Source organism: Chiloscyllium punctatum, chromosome 3 (assembly GCF_047496795.1).
Source record: "Chiloscyllium punctatum isolate Juve2018m chromosome 3, sChiPun1.3, whole genome shotgun sequence".
Classification (NCBI taxonomy): Eukaryota; Metazoa; Chordata; class Chondrichthyes; order Orectolobiformes; family Hemiscylliidae; genus Chiloscyllium; species Chiloscyllium punctatum.
Genome location: NC_092741.1, coordinates 93,134,596 through 93,148,968, shown reverse-complemented (window position 1 = coordinate 93,148,968; position 14,373 = coordinate 93,134,596). Strand labels below are relative to the sequence as shown.

The 14,373-nt window shown below is 44.3% G+C and overlaps 1 protein-coding gene across 1 annotated transcript in view; it reads left to right on the top strand.

Moving 5' to 3' along the window:
* The window catches only part of LOC140454251 (adhesion G-protein coupled receptor F2-like), a 121,619-nt gene extending 116,685 nt beyond the window's left edge, over positions 1-4,934 (top strand). Inside the window, 1 exon segment of the mRNA XM_072549046.1 lies at positions 4,752-4,934. Within this exon segment, the coding sequence (XP_072405147.1) occupies positions 4,752-4,934 (183 nt within the window).
* The last annotated feature ends 9,439 nt before the right edge of the window (positions 4,935-14,373 follow it).

Here is a 14,373-nt window from a genome sequence, read left to right as displayed (position 1 = left end):
CATTTGCAACAATCTTCAGCAAAAGTGCTGGGTGGATGATCCATCTCAGCCTCCTCTAGAGATCCTCAGCATCACAGATACCGGTCTTCAAATAATTTGTTTCACTCCACATGATATTAAAAAATGGCTGGAGGATGCAACAAACTGAATACGTCAAAGGCTGTGGACCCTGACAATACTCTGGCAATAGTACTGAAGACTTAGGCTCCAGAACTTATTGTGCCTCAAACCAAGCCACTCCTTCCTCCTGAATGTTAGAAGTGCAGTTGTATGCTGATGAATGTATTAATATTCAGCATCATTTCCAAATGCTCAGACACTGAAACAGCCCTTTTCCAAATGCAGCAAGACCTCAATAGCATCTGGATTGGGTTGCCAAGTGGCAAATAGCGTATACATGCATTTGCACTTCACAAGTGCCAGGGAATGACCATCTCCAACAAAAGGAGATTGAACCATCTCCATTTATGGTCCTATAAACATTCAATGGTATTGCAATTGCTGAAACACCCTCTATCAATTTCCAGGGCATTACCATTAACCAGAAACTGAACTGGACTAGACATATAAATAAATTGACTATAACACCAGGTCAAAGGAATCAAAGTAACTCACCTCCAGACACCCAAAGCTTGTCCATTATCTACAAGGTACAAGTCAGGAGTGTGATCAAATACTCATCACTTGCCATGATGGGTGCAGTTCCAACTAACACTCAAGAAACTTGCCATGCATTCAATTCCACGGGATCTAGAGAGGAGAGGGGAGATCAGGTTCTAGTGACAAAGGTGGATTGGGGGCACATCAGAAAAGGGGCAGACATGGAATTTGTAGTGGGAAATTTGAAATTCCTTGAAGTTAATTTTGGGAGTTTGTTTTCCTCCATCATTTTTGTAAAAGAAGAGAAATTCTTAGTTGTTATTAAAATTGCTCCAGAGGCTTGTATCCAGAAACCTATTGTCTGAATCTCCCACCTGCCACCTTTGTAGGGAGCAAATGGGGATATTTCTGATTTGCTACTTGTGGTTCATTAAAGCAACAGCATAAGTTAATATATAATTAATCAACTGATCTGATTTTCATTCGTGGGATGTCCAAATCATGGACCGGTTAGAGAAGATCTTATACTGCTAAAATTTCTTTGAAGATGTAACATACACTCTTGGAGAACATAAGAAATAGGAGCAGGAGTAGGCCATCTGGCCAGCCAAGCTTGCTCCACCACTTAATAAGATTGTGGATGATCTTTTCATGGACTCACCTCCATTTACCCACCCGCTCACATAAACCGTAATTCCTTTACTATTCAAAAATCTATCTTTCTTTGTCTTAAAAACATTCCATGAGGTAGCTTCAACTGCTTTACTGGATAGGGAATTCCACAGATTCACAACCCTTTTGGTGAAGAAATTCCTCATTAACTCTGTCCTGAATACGTTCCCCCTTACTTTGAGGCAATGCCCCCTAGTTCTAGTTGCATCTGCCAGTGGTAACAGCCTTCCTGTTTTGAGCTTAATTATTTCCTTCATAATTTTATATGTTTCTGTAAGATTCCCCTCTAATTCTTTGCAATTCTAATGGGTATAGTTACAGTCTACTCAATCTCTCCTCATAAGCCAACCCAATCAACTCTGGAATCAATCCAGTGAACCTCTGTTGCACATCCTCCAGTGAAGTATTTTAGCCTTTTGGATATCATTATGGGTCACCTTTGGAAATCTTAATTTCTATCTCCTTTTTCATCCAGGGAACTCTGAATGTGTTTGATGTACTGCCTTGATGATATCCAAACATTCCCTCTTTGAAAGTAGCCTACTGTTCACTTACAGCTTCTCCTGCCAACTGCTGGCTTCCAGCTCTATTGCTCCATTGAAGTCATGCCACTGTTCCTGTCTATATTCAGATAATTAAAGTCTTCCATTATAAATATTCCATAATGTTTGTGTATCTCTTTAATATCTTTGCTCACTTGTTCTTGTACATCCTTCCTACCAGTTCCTTTAATTCTGGCCCTGAGTCTCTGGGTTCTCTATCTACAGCATTACATTGTTCCCCTTAATCACTACCACCAATTCTCTTCCTTTTCTTCCTTTACTGTTATGGCCACAACATAATAATTTCACATGGCAGTCTGCCTGTAACTTGCCAATCTTATTTACTTATACTCTGTGTGTTCCGGTTTAGAAAGTGTGAATTTCTCTCTTATTCTTACTGCACCTTAACTTATTGTTCTGTATTCAAGTGCTATCTGTCACACAAAGTTTGCAACTTTAATTAGGAATGCATTTTCCACTTCAATTAATCATGTAGCACAAAATTGAAACAAATGCTTTCTAAATGAGGAGAAACTCAGAAGTCTGAAGTGAAAAGAAACTTGAGAGTTCTGTCCAGGATTATCTCAAGGTAAACTTGCAGGTTGAGTCTGTGCTTAGGAAGGCAAATGCAATGATGACATCTATTTTGAGAGGGCTTGAATATAAAAGCAGGGATGTACTTCTGAGGCTCTATATGGCTCTGGTCAGGCTACATTTGGAGTATTTTGCACAATTTTAGGGCCCCATATCTCACAAAGGATGTTCTGCCCTGGAGTGTGTTCAGAGGAGGTTCACAAGAATGGTCCCAGGAATGAAAAGCTTAACATATGAGGAACGTTTGAGGACTCTGGGTTTATACTTGATGGAGTTTAGAAGGATGAGGGGGGATCTAATTTAAAGATACAGAATATTGATTAGCCTGGACAGAGTGGATGTTAGGAAGATGTTTCCATTGGTAGGACAGACTAGGATCCGGAGGCATTGTCTTGGAGTAAAAGGAAGTCCTTTTATAACAGAGATTAGAAGAAACCTCTTCAGCCAGAGAGTGGTGAATTTATGGAGTTCATTGCCACAGAAGGCTGTGGAGGCCAGGTCATTGAATATGATTAAGACTGAGATCGATTAGTTCTTGAGCGTCAAGGGGATCACGGGTTACGGGGAGAAAGCTGGAGAATGGGGGTTGAGAAACGTATCAGCCATGATTGAATGGTGGAGCAGACTCGATTGACTGAATAGCCTAATTTATGCTCCTATGTCTTATGGTCTTAACAATTTTTATTCCAATATAATTGTTTATAGGTCTAATAAGTCATTTCATATTATTACTGTCTGATTTCATGAAGTAAATGTTTAAATGTACTTTGCACTAGAGTGAAACCTTCATCTATTGGTAATATTTCTAACTTTAAGTTAGAAAGTGAAAGTTATTAAACGAATTCTGTCTGTTGCAAATGGAAACTATTTTATCTGTTCCGAATCTTAAATTATGTTTGGAATGACAAATTGTATTCAACAGCTATGGGTGGATACAATTCCTAACACCGCTGATGACTGGAGATTGCAACTTAGCGACTATTACATTACCTCTGACAGTACTAAAACATCCTACTACATGTTGGAAATCATTCCAAGTATTCTCCATCTATCTTAGATACTACAATGGGTTGAAGTTATATAGTGATAAATGAAAGACACAACATTATTGTTTCTTTTTATGATGACTTGCTAATCTTGGTTGGTCAGAATGATAAATCAAGTGAAAATGTTTCTATCAGGGCAAGGAAAATGAATTACCTTTGCCATTCTCAAATTCTAAGTGTTGGACCAAAATAACATGGAGACAAACTGTCTGTGATGGCTTCCTTTGGGAATATCATACATTTTAAAAATAATTGTCATAATCTTATGTCTCCAGCAAGCAACTGTGCTTTTAGAGACAAGTCACAAGAATCCCCAGGCAGGTTGCTGATAATTTTTGTCACGTGTCTCAGTGATCGCCGTTGTGCTACTGAGGCTTTATAAAGCTCTGGTTAGGCCCCATTTGGAGTACTGTGTCCAGTTTTGGTCCCCACACCTCAGGAAGGACATACTGGCACTGGAGCGTGTCCAGCGGAGATTCACACGGATGATCCCTGGAATGGTAGGTCTAACATATGAGGAATGGCTGAGGATCCTGGGATTGTATTCATTGGAGTTTAGAAGATTAAGGGGAGATCTAATAGAAACTTACAAGATAATACATGGCTTGGAGAGGGTGGACGCTAGGAAATTGTTTCCGTTAGGCAAGGAGACTAGGACCCGTGGACACAGCCTTAGAATTAGAGGGGGTAAATTCAGAACAGAAATGCGGAGACATTTCTTCAGCCAGAGAGTGGTGGGTCTGTGGAATTCATTGCCGCAGAGTGCAGTGGAGGCTGGGGCGCTAAATGTCTTCAAGGCAGAGATTGATAGATTCTTGATGTCACAAGGAATTAAGGGCAATGGAGAGAATGCGGGTAAGTGGAGTTGAAATGCCCATCAGCCATGATTGAATGACGGAGTGGACTCGATGGGCCGAATGGCCTTACTTCCACTCCTATGTCTTATGGTCTTATGATCCTTATCCAATCACTCTTCAGAGAAATAGGAAGTACAAAAAGAAAATGAATAATCAAGGACAGCTTCAAACATTAACACATGATTTTCTTTGTACTTTTCAAACTCTACAGAGCACTTCTACTGCAAACTCTCCCCCAAAATCCAATCATTGGTTTCATTCTAGAAAGAGTAAGTATAATAATGAAGCTGAACAAAATTGGAAATAGTTTCTTGATAAAAGTTACTGTAAGGAAATATTCTGTGTCGTTATCTGTAACTTAATGGCTACTACTGAGGGGAAGGGATTCATGTTCTGGATAATAAGTGATCAGCTTGAGTCTGAATTTTAACTGCTAACAGATATCTGATGGGAAACTGCATTTGAGTTCATTCTGGGCCAACTTGAAAACCCGGCAGTTTTTAATGGAGAAGCCTCATATAAACACTTTTTTCCTGAGTGAAAGTCTAAAGGAAGCTGCCCTTAATGCTCAGCAGGTACATACTTTGTTCTCAGACTCATCTTCTGAGGGTTCCTGTGATTGAGCAGGATTAGGGGTGATAGTCACAAGTCTGCAGCACACCAGCTTTTCCTGACCATCTCAAATGAAATGTTTTACACTTCACATCAAAAGTGTCTCTGTCCTTAAATCTGTTTCTGCCTATCGCTGCTTCAGCTCCCCTACTTCAATTGTCAATCACATTCTAGTCTAAATTGTATTCAATCCTATTAATGTGACAGGACATTGATTTGCATAAATTTCTTAGGTTTTTGTCTGCTTTAAGCAAGCATTTTTCACTTGCAAAAGCAGAAGTGATTAGAGATCTGCATGGGTAAATAACCTAGTCTTTCTAATCAATGGGTCAAATTGGGAAAACGTAATTTGCAGTGTACCAATCAGGATGATGTACTCTGGAGGTTTAGCTTATTTTAAAAAATACTGAAAACAGAAGAATACACTAAATGCATAGTTAAATTCTCCTGGATGAGAGCGTGATAACTGATAGATCTAGATTTTGCATAGTACAAGATGTATCACCCATATCTGCATTTCACACCCAAATTCTTTACACAACAAATTCTTTACACAATCCTACATTTCCCATGGCGAATCCACTCAATAATCTTTGGACAGTGGGAGGAAACCCACACAGACATGGGAAAAATGTGTAAACTCCACCCAGTTAAAAATCACACAACACCAGGTTATAGTCCAACAGGTTTTATTGTAAGCACACTAGCTTTCGGAGCGACGCTCCTTCATTAGGTGGTTGTGGAGGGCTCGATCGTAACACAGACTTTATAGCAAAAATTTGCAGTGTGATGTAACTGAAATTATACATTGAAGAATTTATTGTATGTTAAGCCTTTCATCTGCTAGAATACAGTGATAGTTTCACCTCTTTCATATGTAAATCACAAAACCCTTCTTTTAAAGTTGCATTCTCGGGTTAGCTGTTAACAATGGTGATAGCTAGACAATATGTTGAAGGTAAAAACAATAACTGCAGATGCTGGAAAACAAATACTGGATTAGTGGTGCTGGAAGAGCACAGCAGTTCAGGCAGCATCCAACGAGCAGCGAAATTGACGTTTCGGGCAAAAGCCCTTCATCAGGAATAAAGGCAGTGAGCCTGAAGCGTGGAGAGATAAGCTAGAGGAGGGTGGGGGTGGGGAGAGAGTAGCATAGAGGACAATGGGTGAGTGGGGGAGGAGATGAAGGAGATAGGTCAGGAAGGAGAGGGTGGAGTGGATAGGTGGAAAAGGACCTAGGCAGGTCGGACAAGTCCGGACAAGTCAAGGAGACAGTGCTGAGCTGGAAGTTTGAAACTAGGATGAGGTGGGGGAAGGGGAAATGAGGAAGCTGTTGAAGTCCACATTGATGCCCTGGGGTTGAAGTGTTCCGAGGCGGAAGATGAGGCGTTCTTCCTCCAGGCGTCTGGTGGTGAGGGAGCAGCGGTGAAGGAGGCCCAGGACCTCCATGTCCTTGGCAGAGTGGGAGGGGGAGTTGAAATATTGGGCCACGGGGCGGTTTGGTTGATTGGTGCAGGTGTCTCAGAGATGTTCCCTAAAGCGCTCTGCTAGGAGGTGCCCAGTCTCCCCAATGTAGAGGAGACCACATCGGGAGCAACGGATACAATAAATGATATTAGTGGATGTGCAGGTAAAACTTTGATGGATGTGGAAGGCTCCTTTAGGGCCTTGGATAGAGGTGAGGGAGGAGGTGTGGATACAGGTTTTACAGTTCCTGCGGTGGCAGGGGAAAGTGCCAGAATGGGAGGGTGGGTCGTAAGGGGGTGTGGATCTGACCAGGTAATCACGGAGGGAACGGTCTTTGCGGAAGGCGGAAAGGGGTGGGGAGGGAAATATATCCCTGGTGGTGGAGTCTTTTTGGAGGTGGCAGAAATGTCGGCGGATGATTTGGTTTATGCGAAGGTTTGTCGGGTGGAAGGTGAGCACCAGGGGCGTTCTGTCCTTGTTACGGTTGGAGGGGTGGGTCTGAGGGCGGAGATGTGGGATGTGGACAAGATGCGTTGGAGGGCATCTTTAACCACGTGGGAAGGGAAATTGCAGTCTTTAAAGAAGGAGGCCATCTGGTGTGTCCTATGGTGGAACTGGTCCTCTTGGGAGCAGATACGGCGGAGGCGGAGAAATTGGGAATATGGGATGGCATTTTTGCAAGAGATAGGGTGGGAAGAGGTGTAATCCAGGTAGCTGTGGGAGTCGGTGGGTTTGTAAAAAATGTCAGTGTCAAGTCGGTCGTCACTAATGGAGATGGAGAGGTCCAGGAAGGGGAGCGAGGTGTCAGAGATGGTCCAGGTAAATTTAAGGTCAGGGTGGAATGTGTTGGTGAAGTTGATGAATTGCTCAACCTCCTCGCGGGAGCACGAGGTGGCGCCAATGCAGTCATCAATGTAGTGGAGGAAGAGGTGGGGAGTGGTGCCGGTGTAATTACGGAAGATCAACTGTTCTACATAGCCAACAAAGAGACAGGCATAGCTGGGGCCCATACGTGTGCCCATGGCTACGCCTTTGGTCTGGAGGAAGTGGGAGGATTCAAAGGAGAAATTGTTAAGGGTGAGGACCAGTTCGGCCAAACGAATGAGAGTGTCAGTGGAAGTGTACTGTTGGGGACGTCTGGAGAGGAAAAAATGGAGGGCTTGGAGGCCCTGGTCATGGCGAATGGAGGTGTAGAAGGATTGGATATCCATGGTGAAGATGAGGCGTTGGGGGCCGGGGAAACGGAAGTCTTGGAGGAGGTGGAGGGCGTGGTTGGTGTCTCGAACGTATGTGGGGAGTTTCTGGACTAGGGGGGATAGGACAGTGTCGCGGTAGGTAGAGATGGGTTCAGTGGGGCAGGAGCATGCTGAAACAATGGGTCGGCCAGGGTGTTCAGGCTTGTGGATCTTGGGAAGGAGGTAGAACTGGGCAGTGCGGGGTTCCCGCACTATGAGGTTGGAAGCTGTGGGTGGGAGATCTCCTGAGGTGATGAGGTTCTGTATGGTCTGGGAGATGATGGTTTGGTGATGGGGGGTGGCGTCATGGTCGAGGGGGCAGTAGGAAGAGGTGTCCTCGAGTTGGCGTTTGGCTTCAGCGGTGTAGAGGTCAGTGCACCAGACTACCACTGCACCCCCTTTATCCTCTGGCTTAATGGTGAGGTTGGGATTAGAGCAGAGGGATTGGAGGGCTGCGCGTTGTGAGGGTGAAAAGTTGGAGTGGGGGAGGGGGGTCGACAGGTTGAGGCAGTTAATGTCCCGGCGGCAGTTAGAAATGAAGAGGTCGAGGGCAGGTAATAGGCCAGCGCGGGGTGTCCAGGTGGATGCAGTGTGTTGGAGGTGGGCGAAGGGGTCCTCGGAAGGTGGGCGGGAGTCCTGATTGTGAAAGTAAGCTCAGAGGCGGAGGTGACGGAAGAATTGTTCGATGTCACGGCTTTTGCCCAAAACGTCGATTTCGCTGCTCGTTGGATGCTGCCTGAACTGCTGTGCTCTTCCAGCACCACTAATCCAATATGTTGAAGGTGTTAGCCTCCTGTGTTCTCTGTCTATGACCTGATGTTTAGATTAATTCCAATCTAAAAAGTGAGATAACAGAGTTTTACATAAATTCATGCAGTTTTTGTCCTCAGAGTTCTACATGAATGTATGTGGTTTTTGAGCAAAGTGCAATGTAACTCTGCAAGTACAAAAAAATTCACCACACAAAATATATGTGTGCATGTGGGTCTTTATCTGTCTGTGTGTGTGTCTGTCTGGGGTGGGGGTTGTGAGTGTGAGAAAGTGTGTGTGTGTGTGTGTGTAGTGAGTGCAGAGTGTTTTAAGTCTGTGAGGGGGTGCATGTGTGGGAGTGTGTGTGTCTATAAGGGTGTGTGTGGGTGTCTGTGTGCGCGTCTGTGTGTACCTGTGTCCGTGTGTATGTGAGAGTGTGCGTGTGTAGGAATATCTGTGTGTGTGTGTAGTGCAATGGTGGTCACCTGTAGTGTGACATGAACCCAAGGTCCCGGTTGAGGCCCTCCCGATGGGTACCGAACTTAGCTATCAGCCTCTGCTCGGCCACTTTCCTCTGCTGCCTGTCCCGAAGTCCACCTTGGAGGATGGTCACCCGAAGGTCCGAGGCTGACTGTCCTGGACCACTGAAGTGTTCCCCAACTGGGAGGGAACCCTCCTGTCTGTTGATTGTTGTGCGGTGCCTATTCATCCGTTGTCGTAGCCTTTGCTCGGTTTCCCCAATGTACCATGCCTCCGGGCATCCTTGCCTACAACGTATAAGATAGACAATGTTGGCTGAGTCACATGAGTACCTGCCATGTACAAGGTGGGAGGTGTTCCCACGCGTAATAGTGGTATCTATGTCCACAATCTGACACGTCTTGCAGCGTCCACCATGACAGGGTTGTATGGAGTTGTCCTGAGAGCCGGGCAGTTTGCTACGAACAATGATCTGTTTGAGGTTTGGGGGTTGTTTAAAGGCAAGTAGTGGAGGTGTGGGGAAGGTCTTGGTGAGGTGCTCATCCTCATTGATAATGTGTTGCAGGTCACGAAGAACATGGCGTAATTTTTTAGCCCCTGGGAAATACCGTGTCTGTCTCCTGAGGAGGTCATTACGGTTCCTTGCTGTGGCATGTCGGAACTGGCGGTCGATGAGTTGAGCATCGTACCCCGTTCTTGTGAGGGCATCCTTGAGTACTTCCAGGTGTCCGTCACGTTCCTCCTCATCTGAGCTGATCCGGTGTATGTGTAGGGCTTGTCCATAGGGAATGACTGTTTTTATATGTTTTGGGTGGAAGCTGGAGAAGTGTAGCATTGTGAGGTTGTCTGTGGGTTTGCAGTAGAGTGTGGTGCTGAGGTGTCCGTCCTTGATGGAGACGCACGTGTCCAAGAATGAGACAGACAGTCGAGAGTAGTGCATGGTGAGTTTGATAGTGGGATGAAACTTGTTGATGTCACTGTGTAGTTTTATCAGTGACTCCTCGCCACGGGTCCAGAGGAAGAAAATGTCATCAATGTACCTGGTGTACAATGTCAGTTGGAGATCCTGCATAGAGAAGAAATCTTGTTCGAACCTGTGCATAAAAATGTTGGCATATTGGGGTGCAAATTTGGTCCCCATGGCTGTTCTGTGTGTCTGGATGAAGAATTGATTATCAAAGGTGAAGAACATTATGATCGAGGATAAAGCGGATGAGTTGTAGGATGGTATTTGGAGACTGGAAGTTGTTGGTGTTGAGTACTGAGGCTGTTGCCGCGATGCCAGCATTGTGGGGGATGCTGGTGTAGAGTGCGGAAACGTCCATTGTGACGAGGAATGTTCCCGGTTCGACTGGTCCATGGATGCTGAGTTTCTGTAAGAAATCCGTAGGGCTACTTTAAATCATTTATATCCAGTGTGCAACAGTACTGTCAGTAGCATAATCTTGGCATCAATTCTTCAATGTATAATTTCAGTTACATCACACTGCAAATTTTTGCTATAAATTCTGTGTTATGATCGAGCCCTCCACAATCACCTGATGAAGGAGCGTCGCTCCGAAAGCTAGTGTGCTTCCAATTAAACCTGTTGGACTATAACTTGGTGTTGTGTGATTTTTAACTTCATCCTAATGGTTAGCAAACATTGAGACTGTAGTGTTGAGCTGTTCAGTATTTGTTGGTATTGCAGGCTTCAGTGGCAAGGCCCAAGGCTTTATCTTATGGTTGCCGAAGGTTGTTTCTTGCTTTCCTAAATCTTGTTCAACATCAAGTCAGGAATAATTTTCAGGAAAAAGTTTCCTATGACCTTAGTGTTCAGCTACACCAAACAAAGTCAACTCTATTCATGTGAGATATTAAGTGCCTCTTGGCAGCCAGTCTGAACCTTCTCTGAAATCTTTCCAATGACAATATACCTTGCCTTCCATTTGTCTTCCCTGTTACCTGCTGAACTTGTATTCTAGCTTCTGTGATTCATGGACACAGCTGTAGCTTTACATAAAACATCGAATATTACAGCACAATACAGGCCCTTCGGCCCTCGACGTTGCACCAATTGGTGGAACCAACCGGAAGCCCATTTAACCTACATTATTCCATTCTCATTCATATGCTTATCCAATGACCATTTAAATGCCCTTAAATGTTGGCGAGTCTACTACTGTTGCAGGTAGTGCATTCCACACCCCTACTACTCTCTGAGGAAAGAATCTACCTCTGTCTAATATCTATCACCCCTCAATTTAAAGCTATGTCCCCTCATGCTAGCCATTGCCATCTGAGGAAAAAGGCTCTCACTGTCCATCTTATCTAACCCTCTGGTTATCTTATATGTTTCAATTAAGTTACCTCTCAGCCTTCTCTATAATGACAAAAGCCTCAAGTCCCTCAGTCTTTTCTCATAAGACCTTCCCTCCATACTAGGCAACATCCTGGCATATCTCCTCTGAACTCTTTCCAAAGCTTCCACATTCGTTCTATAATGTGGAGACCAGAACTGTACGCAATACTCCAAATGTGGCCACACCAGAGTTTTGTACATGATCTCATTGTCCCAAAACTCAATCCCTCTACCAATAAGAGCTAACATACCATATGCCTTCTGAACAACGCTATCAACTTAGGTGGCAATTTTCAGTGATCTATGTGCTGGGACAGTGAGAGATCTCTGCTCATCTACACTACCATGAATCTTACCATTAGCCCAATACTCTGCATTGCTGTTGCTCCTTCCTAAGTGAATTACCTCACACTTTTCCACATTAAACTGTATTTGCCATCTCTCAGCCAACCCTGCAGCTTATTAATGTCTCTCTGTAACCTACAACATCCTTCGTCACTATTCACAACTCTACCGACTTTAGTGTCATCTGCAAATTTACTAACCCACCCTTCTACGCCCTCATCCAGATCATTTATAAAAATGACAAACAACAGTGGACCCAAAACAGATCCTTGTGGTACTCTACTAGTAACTGAACTCTAGAATAAACATTTCCCATCAACCACCACCCTCTGTCTTCTATCAGCTAGCCAATTTCTGATCCAAACCATTAAATCACCCTCAATCCCATGCCTCCGTATTTTGTGCAATAGCCTACATAGGGAACCTTATCAAATGCCTTACTGAAATCCATATACACCACATGAACCGCTTTACCTACATCCACCTGTTTGGTCACTTTCTTAAGGAACACAATAAGGCTTGTGTGGCATGACCTACCCTTCACAAAACCGTGCTGACTATCCCTAATCAACTTATTCCTCTCCAGATGGTTATCGAGCCTATTTCTTATAACACTTGCCAACACTTTACCCACAACTGAAGTAAGGTTCACAGGTCTATAATTTCCAGGGTTGTCTCTCTCCCCTTCTTGAACAAGGGAACAATATTTGCTATCCTCCAGTCTTCTGGCATTATTCCTGGAGACAATGACAACATAAAGATCAAAGCCAAAGGCTCGGCAATCTCCACACTGGCTTCCCAGAGAATCCTAGGATAAATCCCATCTGCCCCAGGGGACTTATCTATTTTTTACACTTTCCAGAATTACTAACACCTCCTCCTTATGTGCCTCCATCCCATTTAGTCTAGTAGCCTGTATCTCAGTATTCTCTTTGACAACATTGTCTTTTTCCAGTGTGAATATTGGCAAAAAGTATGCATTTAGCACTTCCCTTATCTCTTCTGACTCCATGCACAACTTCCCACTACTGTCCTTGATTGGCCCTAATCTTTCTCTAGTCATTCTTTTATTCCTGATACACCTGTTAAAAGCCTTCAGGTTTTCCTTGATCCTATCCGCCAATGACTTCTTATGTCCCCTCCTGGCTCTTCTTAGCTCTCTCTTTAGGTCTTTCCTAGATAACGTGTAACCCTTAAGCGCCCTAACTGAGCTATCACATCTCATCCTAACATAAGCCTTCTCCTTCCTCTTGACAAGCGATTCAACTTGCTTTGTGAACCATGGTTCCCACGCTCGACAACTTCCTCCCTGCTTGACTAGGAGGAAGTTATCAAGGACCCGCAGTAACTAGTCCTTGAATAAGCTCCACATTTCAATTGTGCCCATCCCCTGCAGTTTCCTTCCCCATCCTATGCATCCCAAATCTTGCCTAATCACATTATAATTGCCTTTCCCCCAGCTATAACTCTTTCCCTGTGTTATATATCTATCCCTTTTAATCGCTAAAGTAAACATCACAGAATTGTGGTCACTATCACCAAAGTGCTCACCTACCTCCAAATCCAACACCTGGCCGGGTTCATTACTCAGTACTAAATCTAATGTGGCCTTGCCCCTTGTTGGCCTATCTACATACTGTGTCAGGAAACCTTCTTGCATACATTTGACAAAAACTGACCCATCTAAAGTACTTGAACTATAGTATTCTCAGTCAATATTTTCAAGTTAAAGTTCCCACTAATAACTACCCTGTCACTCTTGCTCCTATCGAGGATTACCTTTGCTATCCTTTCCTCTACATCTCTGGAACTATTCGGAGGACTATAGAAAACTCCCAACAGGGTAACCTCTCCTTTCCTGTTTCTAACCCCAGCCCATACTACCTCAGTAGATGAGTCCTCAAACGTCCTTTCTGCAACTGTAATTCTGTCCTTGACTAACAGTGCCGCACCCTCCCACCTCCCCTCCCTTTTACCATTTTCTCTGTTCTTACTGAGACATCTAAATCCTGGAACCTGTAATAATCATTCCTGTCCATGCTCTACCCCATGTCTGTGAAATGGACACAACATTGAAATCCCAGGTACCAACGCATGCTGCAAGCTCATCCACCTTATTCTGGATACTCCTGGCATTGAAGTAGACACACTTCAAACCAGCTTCTTGCTTGCCGGTGTCTTCTTGTGATCTTGAAATCTTAATTCTAACGTCACTACTGTCAACTTCCCTTATACTTGAACTACAATTTTGGTTCCCACCCCCTTGCTGAAGAGCATTAGTAAATTCCACCCCCCCCCCCCCCCCCCCAACTCCAGGATATTTTACCCCTCTGGTTCAGGTGAAGACCATTCTGTTTGTAGAGGTCCCATCTAGCCCAGAAAGAATCCCAGTTGTCCAGGAATCCAAAACCTTCTGCCTGGCCCGTCCCTGTAGCCACATGTTCAACTCCTGTCTCTCACTAATCCTCGCCTTGCTAGCATGTGGCATGGGCAACAAACCAGAGATAACAACTCTGTTTGTTCTAGCTCTAAGCTTCCACCCTGGCTCCCTGAATTTCTGCCTTAAATCCCCATCTCTCTTCCTACCCATGTTGTTGGTGCCTATCTGGACTATGACTTGGACTACTCCCCCTCCCCCTAAAGGATCCTTTGAACACGATTAGAGGCATCATGAGCCCTTGCACCTGGGAGGCACACACCAACCGTGAGTCTCTCTCATTCCCACAGAACCTCCTATCTGTCCCCCTAACTACGGAGTCCCCAATGACTATTGCTCTGCTCCTCTTCTCCCTTCCCTTTCTCTACTTAAATACGAGTACTTAAGAGTCGAGC